This window comes from Podarcis filfolensis (assembly GCF_964270895.1).
Source record: "Podarcis filfolensis genome assembly, chromosome: Z".
Classification (NCBI taxonomy): Eukaryota; Metazoa; Chordata; class Lepidosauria; order Squamata; family Lacertidae; genus Podarcis; species Podarcis filfolensis.
The window spans coordinates 48,484,776-48,503,944 of record NC_139617.1 but is presented as its reverse complement, the minus strand read 5'-3'; the positions used below and the strand labels follow the sequence as shown (position 1 = coordinate 48,503,944).

Genomic DNA, 19,169 nt, shown 5'->3' with positions numbered 1-19,169 from the left:
ACCTCAGCTTGCCTTCAGAGACACCCGCAAGCGTTGCCAACATAGGACTAACTTTGCAGCCATGAGGGCTAGGCGTTCAAGAAACTGAAACTAGCAGCCTACCCAAGTCAAGTTGCTCACGCAGCCTCGTGCTCTACCATAAGGGTGGGGTGTGGAAACTGCACCAGGTTTCCCATCTAGGAAACTGAGGCAGTATGGGAACTGCCACCAGGAACCACGGGCCCCAGCCCAGCAGTTCAGGCTGCCCTGCCCCGAACTGCTATGGAAGTCTGCATGTAACCTTTCCTGCATTCTAACCCCAGCAAGGACAAAGGGCAGGGGAAGAATCATCAGATCACATGGAGACACTTCATACCTCCTGGGGTGCTTTATTTAATGTACAAGATTCCCTGTGAGTTCGTGAAGATGCCTGGCCTCTGCTGCCTCTTCCCGCTCTGACAAAGTTTACAAGCGAGTGAAAATGGCCAAGGCGGTCAACGACAATCCAAAATGTGATTGCTCCTAGGAAAAAAAAAATCCTCTTTGATGAGGCACGCTCTCTCTCTTGCCAAGAGCCACCACTCTACGTGGTTACGTCAACCAGGTTTTAGTGGGGCTGCAACCTTGTCCGTATTAATTTCATCAGCCCCAGCTGCCCTCGAAGTTGCCAAGACAATTTTTCTGGCCAATGCCAAAGTCTTAGGGAGGGCGGCAAGGATGATCGTAGACCCGATCCAAAGAGCCTCACACATGATGGGAGCCAAAATGCTGCAGCCACACAGGAGGCTGTGAGAGTCCAGTGATGGGTAGAAAACTCCTCCTGGTGACAGATGGCTTGAAATCTCCCGTAAGCAGGCTAACCAAGCAGCTCTTTTGTCTTTGCTGCCAACAACTTTTCCATTTCGGCTACTGTGTCCTCTGCCATTTGCTGGATCTGCAGGGGGAGAAAAGTGTGTGAATGCAGGCAACTTTTAAAAAAATAAATAAAAACATTATGGACATCCAAGGAAGCTGAATGTTGGTAAGTTCAGGACAGATGAAAGTAAGGACTCAGCTATACAGCTGCAAATAAAACATTTTGACTGCGTTGTAAAGTGCAACACACAAATGGGACACTAGATGGCGACAGTGAGCTATGACAAATTCAATATAGTTTTCAAAACTGTTTTTTAAAAAAAGCATTTTAGCAGCGTTTTTATATGTGTGTAGATTTCACCTAAGTGGTTTTTTTAAATGCCGCACACAGTTAAAACTATGGAACTCACTCCCACAGGAGCAGCGATAGGCCACCAAGTTGGATGGCTTGAAAAGAGGGCTAGACGAATTCATAGAGGAGAGGTTCTCGCAGTGAGAAACAAGCAAGCAGGATTCAAGTGCAAAAGCAGAACTCTCCCCTCCTGAGTTCTCCCTGACAGGCTGGCTTTTGATGTGGGAGCAGGTCCAGATGCGTTCCAGGGTTAAATATAATAGTAAATAAATAAGTACAGTGGTACCTTGGGATGCGAACGGGATCTGTTCCGGAGCCCCATTTGCATCCTGAATAGAACGTAAGATGCGACGGCGCATCTGCACATGCGCGGGTCGCGTTTTGCTGCTTCCGTGCAAGCACGTGACATCATTTTGACCGTCTGCGCATGCACGAGCAGCGAAACCCGGAAGTAACGCGCTCCGTTACTTCCGGGTCGCCACGGAGCGCAACCCGAAAATACTTATCCTGAAGCATATTTATCCCGAGGTATGACTGTACAGTGGTAACTTGTGTTAAGAACTTAATTCGTTTTGGAGGTCCGTTCTTAACCTGAAGCACCACTTTAGCTAATGGGGCCTCCTGCTGCCGCCACATGATTTCTGTTCTCATCCTGAGGTAAAGTTCTTAACCCGAGGTACTATTTCTGGGTTAGCGGAGTTTGTAACCTGAAGCGTCTGTAACCTGAAGCGTCTGTAACCTGGAGTGTCTGTAACCGGAAGCGTTTGTAACCACTGTACCACTGTACAGGTACCACTGTATTAGAAAATGGCCCATCAACCGACTAGTACCTGTTTCTCTATCAACCGGATGGTATCCTCTGACGTGGAGCTTTTGGCCTTCCTGGTCTGGCTGATGGCCTCGGCGCGAACTCTCCGCAGGGACTCCTTCGCTCTGTTTGTCAGCTGCTTTCCCACAGTGACCAGGTTCTCTCTGTGCTCACGGGTGACCCTAGCCAAACAGTAAGCAAAGGGTGTCTTTGACCTCAGCTGCTCATGCACTCACAACCTCACCACTGGATTTCTGCGATGTATTCCATGTGCAGCTACCCTTGGGGCTTTCCCCGAGGCTGCATCTGGTACAGAACATGGCGGCTCGGTGGATTGTGGGGGCAATTCTCATTTTATTTCATTTATTTGTTTATTAAATTACCATACCACCCGTCGTCTTGAGGGTCACAGGGTGGTTTGCAATACAAAAACACACTGACATAGTAACAAACATAAACTGTAACACCTCCCCATCCACAGTTTTAAAGGCCATAGATTGTTTAACTAACCAAAAGCCTGGGAGAAGAGGAATGTTTCTGCATGGCCCCAAAATATGTAACATCCCACAAGCAGGGAGCTACCACAGAAAAGGCCTGTTCTTGTGTTGCCACCCTCCAGAAATTCCCATGCAGGAGGCACACAAAGGACCTCAGGTGATAATCACAGGGTCCAGGTTGGTCAATATGGGGCAAGGTGGTGCTCAAAGCATCGCAGTCCTTGCTTGCAGGATTTGCACTGGCTGACAATTTGCTACTAGGCCAAGTTCAAGGTGTTGGTACTAAACATATACGTTCCTATACAGCTCAGGACTGCGTTATCTGAGAGACTGCTTACCCCTTATGCACCTAGGACACCACTGCAGTCTCCTTCAAGTTCCAAAGACCTCAGCAGCCAACTCTGCAGTAACTTGGAGCAGGGCTTTTAGTGTGGCTGCCCCTGCCCTGTGGAATCACGTACCTGTCGCGATGCAACAGGCACCTGCTATGCGCACTTTCAAATCCTCAGCTGGATCGATGGGTCTTTACCATGAGTGTCCTCTTACATCTAGGGCTTTTGTCTTGTTTTGAATGTATTTGTTGGTTCTGTGTTTTAAATCCTTTCAACTATCTTACGTGTAATCTGCTGTGGGAGGGTGGTTTAGAAGGCAATTAATAAATTGCAACGATAAGATTAAGTGTAATATAAAAAGGAAATGTCAGGAAAACCACTCTCAATAAATGTGTGGGCTAATTGCTACAAGGCTACTGGAGCAGGGATTAGAAAGGTTTCTGAATGTGTACGCAGATGCAAATCTGGTTGGCCCTGAAAACGGGGTGGGGGAGAAAGCATGCTTAGGAGATATGGGAGTTTTATGGGAGAGGTGGAGGGGGACAAGAACGACAGGTGAGGAAGAGCAAGGTACCTCACATGGCAGGTTTTGCGAAGCTGAGGCCCTCCAGATGTTCTGGGCAATTTCTATGCTTCCCTGCACTTGCTGGGGCTGATGGAAGCTGTAGCCCCAAACACATGGAGGGCACTGGCTGCCTTATTTTAGTCATTTAAAGCATAAAATGTATACACCACAAGTTTGTTTTAACAACAACAAAAAACAAACCCAGAGCAGCTTACAAGGAAAATAAAACAATAAAATTCTCAGTAAAAACTCCTTAAAACTTTCAAAAAGTAAAACCAACAATGAACTAAAAACTTAAAACACATGACAGAATTGTGCATGTCTGGGCAGGCAGGCACTGAAAGGAGCAAAGGCATCTGCCTGGTTTCAATAGGCAGGGAGTTCCACAGTATGTGTGCCACAAGATATCTATTTCTTTCAATGACTTTGGGTGGGTGCTCAGCAAGTTCTAGGGAAAAAAGCCCTGGTTACACCCTGCAATTGGGGACAGGAAATGGGGCAACAGAGGGAGAAGCGTGGCCTTGCGACAAAGGAGGAGATGTGAGAGTAACATTGAAACCTGCCTTCCTTCCTTTCCGCTCCTCCTGGGTCTCTTCCCTCCTCCTGTGTAATTCAAACCAGGGGATGATCTGGGAGTGTGTTAACAATCAGGCTGCTGTGCACCCAGTCGAAATCCTCAGCAATTAGGAGGATAATAGCAGCCTCCTTCAGGATTGCATGGGGGGGGGAGTTGAGGGGAGGGGAGAACCGGGCAGGGAGAAGAGAAAGGAAGAAGAGAGCAGGAGGAGCTGCGGAAACCAGAGCAGGATCTTATCGGCCAAAGCAAAAATGCTGGCGCTCAGCCACTCTCTGCCATGAGCGCTTGGCCGCACTAATTTCAAGATGATCTCTCCTGATGTTGCCTGCACCCAGGTGTGGGGAGAGAAGCTGATGGGGGCTCCAGCTGTCCTTACCCCCCAACCTCAGGCCATGCTGGCTGGTGCTGACATTAGCTGGGAGCTCAGGTCCCTCAGCCCTTGGCTACATGCCTCTGAAACTGCTACGGTGAGCTTCCCTGAAGGCCTTCGCTGCAGAGCCCAAACCCAAAAGCTGGATTTCCTACCACGTGCAGGGAAATGGAAGACCCAAGGCGAGTGGGGAGGTTCTTTGGGGACTTTGGGCTGCATCCCTGCTAAGTTCTACTCAAGAGTCGCCCTTGTGGGAATTATACTATATGCTTTGATAGACAGCCTAAGAGATGTAAAAGAGGGTGTGAAAGGATATTGTTAAGATAGGCGACTCTGCTTACTCAGACCGCATGAAGAATGTGTCAATTACTCCTGTGCATGAAAAAACTCAGCCCGGAGCTGACCTGTTCTTCTCACCAAATCCGGCATCCAGCTCTGATGACGCAGGCATGCTTTTGCCTTGAGAAAGGGACATAATTTCTACGTATGTATAAAGCTAAGGCGAGGGGGTTCCCCTATGTAAGCCTGTGTAATCTGTAGGGCTGGGGGCTCCACTTTTGTGAGTCCCCCGGGGCCAAGTAAAGTTGCCTTAAACATCACAATGTAGACCAGTATGAAGTAAGCAGCACATAAGCGGCACACAAAACACTACCAAACCATTCTACGTTCTAAATCTTATATTAATAATCCAAAAATTGAGAGAACAAGGTACAAAATCTACAACAGAAGCCACAAACAGAAAACTCATTCAAATTGTGTCCAAAATGAAGATTCAATCTTTAAAGTTCCTTTAGCCAGGCTCCTGTAGATATCAACACAGGTAAGTTTGATCAAACGAAGTGTCAGTGATGTTACATCACAATGGCATGGTTATTGAAGAAATTAATAAGATTAATGTACTCAAGTTAGCCACGGCCATCAAGTACAATGGTTCTACGCAGAGTAGGACTAACACTGTATGATATGCTTAATCTAATACCCAAAATTATCCTGTCTGGTCACCATCTCCAAGGCCATCAAAGACTACCCTCTTGATACTACCCATGGGAAATTTGGAGACTTGAATTTGGACCAGAGCCAAGACCCCTCTTGCCCAGCAGTCGTTTCCAAAGTGGCCAGCTCCAGCATGGCTCTCCTTTGCTATTTGCCCATTGATTCTCATTTTTGAGGTAGACTGTTCTGCAAACATAGGTTCCACTAAGTCACTTCTTCACGCAGCACGTAGTTGAAACTATGAAACTCTCTCCCACAGAAGGCAGTGATGGCCCCTGATATAGATGACTTTAAATGAGGATTACACAGACTTAGATGGCTCTGCTCTGCCTCCATGGCTGGAGAACTGTGAGAACAGGAGGCTGGGCTAGGTGGGCCTCCTTTGGTCTGATCTGGCAGGGCTATTCTTAGGTCCTTAGTTACTGTCTATCACCCACTAATCTATTGCCCATGAATCAAATCTAATCCTTTAAAAAGACTGCTTTTTGGACTCCGTAAGATTTCGTCTGTAAATAGCACCCATTGCACTGTTCATTGTACTATGGTATTGAACAGAACCTAAGTTAAATAACACGGGTGATGCTGGAATTATTAAGTGTGTTTCAGAGGGCAGTTTTCTTTTCAGTCTGGAAGTTACTGCCAATCGCGATTCTTCGATGCTGTTCTAGTTATGCTGTATGCAGCCCAGGGCTCCAATATGAAAGGAGTGGTGATGCAGAAACCAAATAAATACATAAACAACCAGCTTTTATGGGCAAGTTTTTGGTGAAACATATGGGACGTGGGTGGTGCTGTGGGTTAAACCACAGAGCCTAGGGCTTGCTGATCAGAAGGTTGGCGGTTCAAATCCCTGCGACGGGGTGAGCTCCCGTTGCTCGGTCCCTGCTCCTGCCAACCTAGCAGTTCGAAAGCACGTGAAAGTGCAAGTAGATAAATAGGTACCGCTCCAGCGGGAAGGTAAACAGTGTTTCCGTGTGCTGCTCTGGTTCACCAGAAGCAGCTTAGTTATGCTGGCCACATGACCCGGAAGCTGTACGCCGGCTCCCTCAGCCAACAAAGCGAGATGAGCGCCGCAACCCCAGAGTTGGCCACGACTGGACCTAATGGTCAGGGGTCCCTTTACCTTTACTTTTGGTGAAACAAAGTGATGGAGTGGGTGGGGAGGAAGAGCATCTCTCCATCATACATTTTCAAACCTCTTCACTGCTGGCATTGGTCAGTTCAGAAGCGAAGCCAGCTCAGTGGGCACCAGCTGTACAAGGAACTGGGAAAGGGCCGCAATGTGTCCTGGACAACAAAGCAAGAGGCGGACTCCCTTGAGGAAGGGGATTCACAGAGACCACCTTGCCCAAAGGCATGCTGAAATCTGGAGCTGGCACCAACTGAAATCTGGAGCTGGCTGGGTGCCGCTGCTGAGAAAGGCCTCTCTCCAATCGCTTGGGCTGCAAGGGGTAGTGTGAGGAACCCAGAGAACCTCAACACAGAGGGAGGTTTACATGATAGAAAACACTCCTTCAGCTAATCCCCTCAACTCCATAAAAGAAATCCTGGGTGCAAAGCTAGGGTTGCCCAGGAAAGCCAGCCAGCGCTATCGCGTTCCCCCACTGGGGTCGCCAAATCAAGAGAGACGGCTGTTGTGGTTGCTTACATAGGAACAGGCACGCGAATGATCAGGCCATCTGCTTCCGGGTTCAGGTTCATTCCGCTCTCTCGGATCGCCTTGATAGCTGCAGCTGCGCTCTGCAAAAAACAAAAACGAAAAAACCACCCTGAGATAAAAAAGGCGGAGGGAATTAGCAAATAATTATTACCAAATGCCGGAGCTCTCCATCAATGGAAGCAATCCATCTTGACAGAACATGGAAACATTTAGTCCGCTTACCAGCAAAACCAGGAAGTTACAACAGCGCAAGCCCCTTTGATCAAAACTGGATTGCAAACTGCAGCCCCTCCCTCATCCCCAGTATTGAGGTATCAGTGAAGTGGCTGTGGGGGGAGGGCAAGGAGGGGGGGTCAGCAGCTAAGGAAGGGAGGAAGAAAACCAAAAGTGGAAAACCAAAACCATTTTGATGGTTTGAGGCAATACAGATTTTTTTTTTTAAGGTGAATTCCCAAGGGGATGTTGGTGGAAGGAGACTCTGGACTTGCAAGACATAGGCCAAATGCAGATGAAAGATTCCAGGGTCTGACTCTGCGTGCCAAAGATCTCATGCAGCAGGAGCTTAGAGGCAAGAGTTAAATCATTTTAACTGGTTCCACATTGCAACCATAGGCAAGTGTGAAAATAACGGGGATTAGCACAAGGCCTGTTTCTCACAGCTGTGGATTTTCAGGCAGGATCTGAAAGCTGCCAGCCCCATCTGTAGCCAGAGCTGGGAGGCAGGCAGGGATGAGACAAGGCACACAGCCCCTTTGACAGGCAATGTGGAGGGGGTGGCTTTGGCGTTTCGGGGGGCTATTTTTAAAATACATGCACACACACTGTGCTGTGCCCAGGCAGTCTACATACCGAACTTCAAAATCTGTATTCTACACCCTGCATAATTTGTGCAAAAGGAAGAAACCTGTCTAAATTATTATCCTCCCCCCCACACCAACTTTTAATTGTTTTCATTTATTTTTACAAGCAACAGTCAATATCGAACAGAAATCCACCACCAGGGCTAGGTGATATCTGGTTTTCAACACTGTGATTTATCACCAGCTAAACATCATGATATACTGATAGCTCCATTCTTATTTCAGATGTCATGATCTATGTAGAGGCAGTGGCTGGTTTCATGGTTTTTCCTGTACGGAATTTTTGCATAGCAAACACACACAAACGATTTGCAATATATTGCCAGGTCAAAAATTATGAAACCGATTTAACAATATGGACTTCAAACAGGTTTTGGATAATATATTGATATATTGCCCAACCCTATCCACCACCAGAAGCACCAATAGTCTATTTAATTACCTTGAACTTCTGAGCCATTTCAGTTTTTAAACAAAGGTATAATTCCACAAGTTGCCAAAGGACTGTGACTGTTCTATTGATGTTGCGAATGTAATAAAATGATGCCAGGTTGATTGAAAAGCAGTGGGGTTTTTTTGTCTGTTCTACTCTCTCACACACGGGTTGTCAATTTGTTCATTCTCTTTTAAAAAAGCAACCCACCTCTTCTGCCTGCATAATTTATTCTGGTTTCGTTAGTCAAGGGAAAAGCAAACATCATGAAGAGCACTGAAGTCAAACCTGGTCGCTGGAAATCCTGTTCACCCCATATAGCTCCACAGTTTTTGCAGTAACCACCTAGACATCTGAAGCTGCCTTAAGGTGAACTAAAAGGGACCCCTGACTGTTAGGTCCAGTCATGACCAACTCTGGGGTTGCGGCGCTCATCTCGTTTTACTGGCCAAGGGAGCCGCCATGCAGCTTCCGGGTCATGTGGCCAGCATGACTAAGCCGCTTCTGGCAAACCAGAGCAGCGCACGGAAATGCCGTTTACCTTCCCACTGGAGCGGTACCTATTTATCTACTTGCACATTGACGTGCTTTCAAACTGCTAGGTTGGCAGGAGCAGGGACTGAGCAACGGGAGCTCACCCCATCACGGGGATTCGAACCGCCGACCTTCTGATCAGCAAGTCCTAGGCTCTGTGGTTTAACCCACAGCGCCACCTGCATCCCTGAAGCTGCCTTATGCGGGGTCAAATCGTAGCTCCATCTAGCCCTCTCCTCCAGTCTTTTCCAGAGAGTCTTTGGACTACAACTGGCATCAGCCCCTGCCAGCATTACTCACTCTTGGAGGAAAAACAGATAAAAGGACAAAAGAAGGGGAGATGGGAAGAAATAGCGTCCCTGCTGAATCCACAGCATGTTTTAGGGTCATGGAGGATGGGGGCCTTGACTCCTGCATTGCAGGGGTTGGACTAAATGAACCTTTGGGTCCCTTCCAGCTCTACAAGCCTATGGTTCTCTGACCCTAGGAAACAGGAAAGCTTACAAAATTACAGAGATGCTCCAATGTTGACAAGGCAGTTCACATGTTTTTCATTGTTGTCAAAGCATGGCACCAAAAGAAGGCTCTGCCCACAAGGAGCTTACAACTCTAAACGTCAACAGTGCGGGAAAGGCAAGATGAATAATATCAGCTGCGATGGCTGTTAAGCCTTCATTTCAGCTAAGGGTGAGAACATAGGAAGCTGCCTTATGCTGAATCAGGCCATGGGTCCATCTAACTCAGTACTGTCTACACTGACTGGCAGCAATGGCTCTCCTGGGCTTCAGGCAAGGAACTCTCCCAGTCCTACCTGGGTATGCTGGGATTGTTCCTGGCCCCTTGAGGGGTGTTCGGCTCCTGGGGTCACCTGGTGAATTCACGGCTGCCTTAGTCTAGTCTTCTTTCTGGCTCATGCAGTTCTCAATCACTCCATGCAGAAGTCCATCAAGGGCTGTCCACGTACCTCTGGGAAGCTGCTCATGTTGACAAGGATGAGCTGTGGGGATTTCAGGGAGATCTGCCCAAGCTGGCTTAAGGGAAACTTCCCATCCTTGGTTGCAACAGTGATGTGGTCCAGAGCCCCTGGAACAAGAGGGACATTGACGCCAAAGCCATGTCAGCATCCGGGTGCTGGTGGAAGCAAAGACAGCATGGAAACAGCCCAAACGTCATGCAGTTCCATGCTTGGGGTGGTCAACCTTTTCCATTGCAGGGGCTGTGTGTTGTGAATGGGTGGGTGGAGAGGCAGGCAAAAGGGAGCAGGGCAATTATTTGACTCCTTCCTTTGAACAGCAGGCTACATTCTCACCATGCGAAAGTCAGGGGGTTTGTACTCTTACACGTACATATACATATACATATACATATACATATACATACACGTCCACCCAGGGAAGCAGGAGGCATCATCACAGTTCTGTCTCCAGAGCTGGAGGTCTCCTGGACTAAGCTATCTAAAACCAAAGGCCAACAAACACAATGTTTCTATGGCCTTTTCAGTGTTTAGCTGCATGGCTTTATGCTTTTGTTGCTGTAAATGGCTTTGATGTTTTTTTAAACGATAGAGCAGTATGCAAATATATTTATAAACAGTGGCGTAGCGTGGGGGGTGCAGGGGGGCCGGCCGCACCGGGCGCAACATCTGGGGGGTAGGGTTAGGGGGCGCAAATCCACGGGTTAGGGGGCGCAAATTACTTGCCTTGCCCCGGGTGCTGACAACCCACGCTACGCCACTGTTTATAAATGAACCAACAGTAGCAGAACAGCAGAACAGTGTGATGAAGGCAAGCAAAGCCCAACATTTGTCCAAAAAAGGTCCCCACCCCTGAACTGAGGAGGGGTTGTTCCTTCTGATGGAGACAGTGTTTTCTGACCAGCTTATTTTCACCACCCCATTGTCCAATTACCAGCTCCTTCTCATTTTATTCCATTTTTATATGCAAGGTAGGCTGCTGTTCTTCCCTACCTTGCTAAAAGAGACCAGCGGCTAACTAATTTACACGAATGTCAACGTTTTAACCAATTAACCACTCTAAAATGTTAAGTGGATCTAAGGGATGTGTACAACTAAAGTCTTTTCAGAGCAGCCCCACTGAAACAAATGGACGAAAGTAAAGCCATGCTGCTTGACGTCACTGGATCCACACTGTGTATGACTAATGCTAGATAGAACCCCGCCTGCTGAATGACCAGTTATTCACGTTTTATAAAGACAAATGGTCAGGAAACCGACAGCTCTTTTCACTAGCAACAGCCCAACTTCTTTTTAGGCAGGGCGCCACACAGAATGACAACTCAATATTGCAATTTCAGACACTTCCCTTCTGGCCCTTTGTTAATCTGCTTTTTTGATTCTTGCTCCAGAATGCTTCCAGCCAGACAAACTTAAGTAAGGACGGACGGACGGGGTGTGTATATTTATAAACATGAAGCATATTTATTTACTTCATTAACATACCCCACCTTTCCCCCCCAAAGGACCTCAAAGTGGCTTACATGGTGCTCCCCTCCTTATTTAACCCCCACAACAACACTGTGAGGTAAGCTACGCCGAGAGGCAGTGACTGGCACCAAGTCACAACCACCAAGTGAGAGGATTTGAACCCTTGTCTCTCCCAGGTTCTAGTCTGAAACTCTAACCACTGCACCACCACTGGTTCTCTGGAAACGTTTAAATGGAAATGCTGGAACAGAAAAACCAAAACTTTAAACTGAGCTGGAAGAGCTACTGTTCAAGAAGATTCATGTTAACAAAAGACAAAGCTGGATGTGTGACTGCGCAGGTGTGCCAATTTTTGTGGCAGCTTGTCCAACATTTTACAGTACAATGCTAACGTCTACTCAGAATCAATTCTCCTTGTATTTAGTGCAGGGGTCGGCAACCTAAGGCCCATGGGGGTGGTTTAACCGGCCCATGGACCCCTGCCGCCCGCTTGGTCGGCTCCCTTGCGCCGCGCAAAACCGGCGCAGAGCAGAGCAGGGACCGCCTTCTGTGATGCTGGCCAGCTTCCTGCAGCCAATGGGAAGCTGAACACACCTCTTCCGTGCCAGAAATAGCTTTTGCATGTGTGCATGTGCATGTCTGCGAGGCAGCCCACTGCAGCGTCTGCAGGGCTGTGAACCAGCGCAAGCCACAAAAACTTTGCCGACCCCGATTTAGTGGGACTTGCACTCATGTGAATGTGCACTGGACTGCACACTTTGCCCAAGTCTTGTGCTTGCACTCAACTGCTGTCACTAATTTTTTTTCTATAATTCAGCCAAGCTCCTCTTATGAAACTCCATCAAATCAGTGAGGCGAGGATTGCTCTCGTGGCCTGCAAACGTTGGTGCTTGCCAATATAAGTTTGTAGGAAGGGGATCCCTGTCCTTCACTACAGAAGAACCCCGTTTTAAGCCAAAGGTGCCAGTCCATCAAGATAAGTCTGGTCCTCCCCACATCTTGAGGGCAATTTCCAAGAGGCTAATTTAGTGGCAATTGCCCCTTTCCTGCCACGCTGGTAGCTGACAATTCTCCTCGTCATCACATCTGCAAATGGTTCGCTTAGATGCTTCTGACATCTTCCACTCTGCAATGACTGCCTGCAGGAAGCTATTAGCAGGAAGGGATGCTTCCTGGTCAAGCTCAGGGCAAGCAAAGCATTTTTGTTAAGAATCGCAGGGCAGCCATCAATTATTGTGTCTGGAGAAGAGCTCTGGAGATGTTGGGATGGCAATGTAGGGAAGCTGGGGGCTGCTGCTTCAGAGCAGGCGCTGCAAACCTGCTGGAGTGACTTACCTGGCGAGGTGCGGATGCTCAAGTTTTTGTTGAAATCCTCCTGCAGGGTTTTGACCACAGAACGCATTTGCTCATTCACCTCATCCAAGCCAATGATCTCCTCAACAAGAGAGGTGTTGATGTTCACACGTGCCCCGCCTTTCCCTTTAGCTGGAGAAGCACAAGCAATGCTGTTTATTTATCCAGAGAAGTGGTTCTCAAACTTTTTTCCTCTGGGCCACACTTTCAGAATGAAAGTTTGCTTGCAACACACTGAATTTTATATTGGTAAGAAATGCATTGGAAAGAAGAAATGTATTGGAAAGAAGAAACAATTCCTAGCAGTGCTTGAGTTATAACATAGAACACAACTACTTTATAATATGATCGTGGGTGAAAATGATTTACAGGTGGTACATGACCCCAGTCAAGCTTGCAAAAATCTATCATTTGCCCAATAATAAATGTTGGAAATGTAATGAAACTGAAGGTACTTTCTACCACCTTTGGTGGACGTGCCCAAGGATCAAGGTCTTCTGGGAAATGATCTATAATGAAATTAAGAAGGTACTTAAGTGTACCTTTCATAAGAAACCAGAGGCCTTTCTCCTGGGCATGGTAGGCCAATTGGTGTCAAGGAAAGATAGGACGTTCTTTATGTATGCTACAACAGCAGCAAGAGTTCTTTTAGCAAAGTATTGGAAGACACAAGAACTACCCACGCTGGAAGAGTGGCAGACGAAGGTGATAGACTATATGGGACTGGCTGAGATGACTGGCAGAATCCGTGACCAAGGAAAAGAGACGGTGGAAGAAGATTGGAAGAAATTTAAAATTTACCTTAAGAACTGTTGTAAAATTAACGAGTGCTAAAATGTTATGGGTAATGTAAAACAGAATTGCAGTAACAAATAATTGGGTAAGAGAAAAAGGATTAAAGAAAGTGAATTATAAGTAATTGAAATTAGGGGTTGCTGGAAAAGTTTAAAACAGGGATGCAGAAAAGGGAGGTATGGGGAAGTCGTTGAAATAAGGTTTAAGAAAAAGAGGTTATGAAATTATACGTGTTTATATGTTTGTTTGTTTATGTATTGTCAGTTGTATTGTGTTTTAATATATGTTGGAAAATTAATAAAAAAATTATTTAAAAAAAATATAAAAAAAATAATATGATCGTGGGACCTCCAAGAAGTATAAAACAATGCAGCTACATAAGAACATAAACCATTCCGAAAATATAAATAAGCCTCTTGCATATGTATCTTAAGTGTGTATACAAACTCACAGTGAGGTGTAACTTGGCTTTTGCCGGCTAATCTCATTTATATTAGACAAAGACCAAACAAAATCTTGTCTCCTCATCAATACAAAGAAGCCTTTCTTTTTTCTAACCTTTCATACAGTGGTACCTCGGGTTACATACACTTCAGGTTACAGGTGCTTCAGGTTACAGACTCCGCTAACCCAGAAATAGTGCTTCAGGTTAAGAACTTTGCTTCAGGATGAGAACAGAAATCGTGCTCCGGCGGCACGGCAGCAGCAGGAGGCCCCATTAGCTAAAGTGGTACCTCAGATTAAAAACAGCTTCAGGTTAAGAACGAATTAAGTACTTAACCTGAGGTACCACTGTATTTGTCAGCGTTGAAAATCCCCGTTCACAACAATATGTCGTGGAGATGTGTAGAAGAATAGCCAAGGCTCTTTAAGAGAGGTGTGGATACTGATTTTGGTTGTATCTCTCCCCCCCCCTCCATTTCTGTACCATACCTCAGGTTAAGAACTTAATTCGTTCTGGAGGTCCATTTTTAACCTGAAACTGTTCTTAACCTGAAGCACCACTTTAGCTAATGGGGCCTCCTGCTGCTGCTCCTGCATTGCCGCTGCACGATTTCTGTTCTCATCCTGAAGCAAAGTTCTTAACCTGAGGTACTATTTCTGGGTTAGCGGAGTATGTAACCTGAAGCGTACGTAACCCAAGGTACCACTATACTATACTATACTATACTATACTATACTATACTATACTATACTATACCGGAATGTTTAAATGTTTCTTTGATTGTCCTTCAATCTTGCCATCACACTTGCCATCCTCTCCTGCCACACCCTTTGAGAACCACAGATTTAGAGTATTTGCAACCAGTTCTTCAGCCAAAAAAAAAAAGAAAAAGGAAAAAAAAGGCCCAAAGTGGCTTAAATGCCATCAGTTAAAACAAGACATTCCCTGCCCCTGCATTCTTACATTCTAAAAAAGATGAAAGGGATAGGGAAGTGGGTGGGAAGCAGGAATCTCAGGCACAATTTCTTATAAAGTGCAGCTGACAGAGTTCAGGGGCAGGTGCCCTGTGGAGCTGGGCCTCCAGCAAAGCTGATGAAACAAACTTTCTGCTTCCCATCTCTCCCGCTGAGACAGCCTGACAGAACAGCCAGAGGACACTTGAGGCGGAGGAGGCAGACCTGGTTAGCCCCTACTACTACGCAAAAACAGTCTCCTAACGGAAGCTCCCGCAGGAGCATAGCTGTGTTTTTATACAGCTCCTGTTTGTTTCATTGGCGCTTGTGCAAGCAAACATTCCTAATGAGTAGCAAACCCTCGGTTGCACAGAATTCTTCAGTCAGCATGAGAAAAGAGTGCACTTAAAGCAAGGGTAGCGTATCTGTGTCTCTCTGGGCACTGCTGGAACACCAGTTCCCATCATCTGTGCCCACTGGCTGTGCTGGCTGTGGTGCTGGGAGCGGCACCTGGAGAGCCACACACTCTCCACCTCTGGTTCACAAGAACTGCCTTGTGAGCTCAGACCAAGGGACCACCTAGCTCAGCTTCCTAACACCAACCAAGCCCTTGCTTGCAAAGTAAGAAAGCTGACACACCAAACCTTAAAAAGTCATGGTACCATTTCGATCAGCTGTTAAGATTCTTTGTTAACCTCTCTTCATTCTCTAGGGGCATGGCTTCCTCCAATTTATAAAGCTCTAATAACACTAGAATATGGCAATCTATTATACACAAAAATGCAGTGGGAAATGGACCTAGAAGTTCAAATCCCAGTGAAAACTGGATGGCTGTTGAAATCAGTTTCTGCAAAAATCAGGGAATCCTCATTAAAACTCCTGCACAAGTGAGGCGACAGTGATGTGGCTATCCTGAATATCTAAGGAAGCCAATCAAGGATGTGCAGTCAAAGGTACATATTTCCATATGTGGTGGTATAGTGATATCATCAAACCTTTCTGGAGTGCTGTCTTCAAAGAATTAAGCTTGATATATAGCAAAACAGTTGAAATGTATCCTGCAGTAGCACGACTTGGGCTTACAATCCCATCCTAATTATGACCTCTTAGCCTTTCTATTGACAGCTGTCTATATGGAGGTAGTCAGACGTTGGAAAACTGGCATTGGGCTTAACATTGATACCGTATTTTTTGCCCTATAAGACACACTTTTCCCCCTCCAAAAATGAAGGGGAAATGTGTGCGCGTCCTAAGGGGCGAATGCAGGCTTTCGCTGAAGCCTGGAGAGTGAGGGGGGTCGGTGTGCACCGACCCCTCTCGCTCTCCAGGCTTCAGGAAGCTATCCACTAGCCGTGGGAGACGCAGCTCTCCCACGGCTAGCGGAGAGCTTGCCTGCACCCAGAAGCTTGGGGTGCGCTGAGCTCAGCACGCCCCAAGCTTCAGGCTTCGCGCAGTGCTCCGCTGGCCGTGGGAGAGCCGCGCGAAGTCATGCGGCTCTCCCATGGCTAGCGGAGAGCTTGCCGGCACCCAGAAGCTTGGGGCGAGCTGAGCTCAGCACGCCCCAAGCTTCGGGCTTCGCGCAGCTCTACTCTAGCCGTGGGAGAGCTGCGCGACTTTGCACAGCTCTCCCACGGCTTGTGGATAGCAGCCTGTTCTGGGGGCTAGGGTCGGGGGAAGCTCAGGCTTCCCCCGCCCCAGCCCCGCAGCTGGGGGGGAAATAATTTTTTCCCCTTTATTCCCCCCCCCCCCAAAAAAAAAACTAGGTGCGTCCTATGGGCCAGTGCGTCCTATGGGGCAAAAAATACGGTACTTGGTATACCAGAGTATGGTCAACAGCATTGGCTGATAAATGACAAAGTCAAGTGACAAAGGGCAAACACAATCCCTACTCCTTTTATGACATATGGAAGATATTTATTGAATACATAAATTGTTCAGACTGTGGCAGGAATCCACCCAATAATCTTGGAAAAATGTGGTGTGATCTCTTGGAGTAATCAAATGAAACTTTATTACACAGCATGACAAAAGTCTGTAATTTTATCAGGATATTATTTGTTGTTTACTATTGTAACAATTGTTTTCTCAAAATGTCTGTTCTTTACCATAAAAGATGAATAAAAACATTATTTACCTGTCTTAGCTATACATTTTTTACAAATTGCACGTGTTTTTCCATGAACATGTCAATATTACAACGTATCTGTTTTTTAATATGTTTTAAGTCCCTTGGAAACTTCTCTGCAAAAAAGCGACAGGCCTAATAAAAAAATAACAATAACTTGGATGCAAATCCCCAAATTTCACGTGGGGTGGCAATCTTTATAGTGCAGGCTTTGAAACTCAGGGCTACACTGACTGGGTAGTGTGTCCCAGACCTGGACCTGTTTTAATTCTTTGTATTACCTTTTTAACCTAATGTGCCGAGCCTATTTTGGGGCCATTATATGTTTTATATACATCTGCATTTTAGATTCCCGGCGCTGGCAACTAAATTTTTACATTATTGTTTTAGGGTAATTTAAATGTCACAATGCCAGTAATATCGTTTGAATCTTGTTAGGTTGCTTCTCTCTAGCATTTTTGTCTTATCCTGCTATGGCTGTATGCTAATGCAATAAAGGTTTGATGATGATGATAACAATAACTGATCTATCAATAACACAACTGCTTCAATTCTGCCACAACTCCCATTGAGTAGGGAGTAGTGGGACTTCCCACCCACTCTCAAGGCACCAGGGTGGGGTGATCAGTAGAAAACGCATAATTGGGGAGAGTTCAGGTCCACAGACTCCCTTTCTCACCTTTGGCTTTCTTGGTAGCGAGGTGCCTGGCCTGCACCATCTGTGGAGGGGCCCAGTTATCCAGGCAGCCATGCAGCAAAAGGCCCCTCAGAGGGGCCTGCAGGGAAGGTTTTGCAGTCCCCAAAGTGGAGTAACACAGTAGGGGAGGCAACTGCCAGAGGAATCTCAGAGGCCCAGCCATGTCGTCCTGTTGAAAGCTGCCTGGAAAGAACCATTAATTCTTAAAAAGGCAAGTAAATAATAGGTGAGGCGGGTTTTCGTTCAGTTACACCATTGTTTAGTGAGTGTGCTGGGCTGGTTGCCTTTCTGTGCTGGATATTTCAGAGTTGTTGGGTGTTTAAAATTGTGTTTTTTTCTGCTGGCATTGTACAGATGCCCCAAGATGAACAACTAGGGACCAATCTGTGGGCGAGGTGGGAGCAAGGAACAAGACATAAATAACCTTGATCCCATCTTCCACTACGACCTATCACCTTCCTACAGCTATGTCTCTCCTTCTCCCCTTCCAGTAGCGTACCATGGGAGGCCACTGGGTGGTTGCTGCGGGCACAAAGTTGCAATGGGCAGAAAATTTCAACACCTGGTGCTGCCGCAATACAGCTGCATGCTTCCGTCACTGGGGTCCACTGAAAACGGCTTCTCCATGTGAACCAGGAAGTGACCTCTCCGGTCAATGAAATGACTGCAATCTCCTGGGTGATGCAGACACCGTGAAGCAGTTAAATGTGTATGCGTACTCTGCCTATTTCCCTTCTACAAACCCCCAACTCTGCATGGCTACAGGCGCCGGCAATCCACGCTACGCCACTGCCTCCTTCCCCAAAATCCTCCCATATTATGCGGACAACAAAAGTCCACCAACAAAATCTACCACAACCACTTATCCCAGATGGCATCTGACAGAAATGAGAACAATGTTACTCAAGTCCACAGAAGCCCCCTGGCCACTGTCACACTAGAGCACACCTGCTCTCTGCCATGTCTCACACCCACCAGGGGCCAGCCTCCTGCCAGTTACAGACTCTCACTCTGAAGGTATCTGAAGACATTTTCATATGAAACAGTTCACACATGCACTTTAGGCACTACACAGTATCCAATCTCCTGCAGAATTGGGGTTGAGGTGAATAGAATGGCTCAACTGCGCCCGGGCTGGACAGGGATAGCCTACTCACTGGGGCAAGATAGTTTCAGCATAACACACTTGGCCCAACTGCACTGGGTGCCAATTAGTCTCCAGGTCCAATTCAAAGTGCTGGTTTTAGCCTATAAAGCCTTAAATTGCTCAGGACTGCAATATCTCAAGGACCACCTCTCCCCATTTAAACAGACCCTGCAATCATAACCTGAGGTCCTTCTTCGTGTGCTCCCTCCATGAGAGGTCCAGAGGGGGGAAACATGAGAACAGACCTTCTCTGCAGTCGCTTCCCATTTGTGGAATGCTCTCCTCAGGGAGACTCGCCTGGCACCTTCATTATACATCTTTAGGCACCAGGCGAAGGTGTTTCTCTGCAACCAGGCCTTGGACTGATTAACATTCCATAGCCTTTTCAATGTGTCT

At 46.8% G+C, this 19,169-nt stretch overlaps 1 protein-coding gene across 1 annotated transcript in view; it reads right to left on the bottom strand.

Moving 5' to 3' along the window:
- Nucleotides 1–346: 346 nt before the first annotated feature.
- The window catches only part of MRRF (mitochondrial ribosome recycling factor), a 19,648-nt gene continuing 825 nt past the window's right edge, over nucleotides 347–19,169 (bottom strand). The window contains exons 2-7 of the mRNA XM_083597455.1: nucleotides 17,609–17,805; nucleotides 12,594–12,743; nucleotides 9,780–9,898; nucleotides 6,977–7,068; nucleotides 2,017–2,176; nucleotides 347–913 (exon numbers count right to left, since the gene is read on the bottom strand). Coding sequence (XP_083453581.1) covers nucleotides 836–913; nucleotides 2,017–2,176; nucleotides 6,977–7,068; nucleotides 9,780–9,898; nucleotides 12,594–12,743; nucleotides 17,609–17,789 — 780 coding nt within the window. The 5' untranslated portion in view covers nucleotides 17,790–17,805 and the 3' untranslated portion in view covers nucleotides 347–835. The remainder of the gene's footprint in view (nucleotides 914–2,016; nucleotides 2,177–6,976; nucleotides 7,069–9,779; nucleotides 9,899–12,593; nucleotides 12,744–17,608; nucleotides 17,806–19,169) is intronic.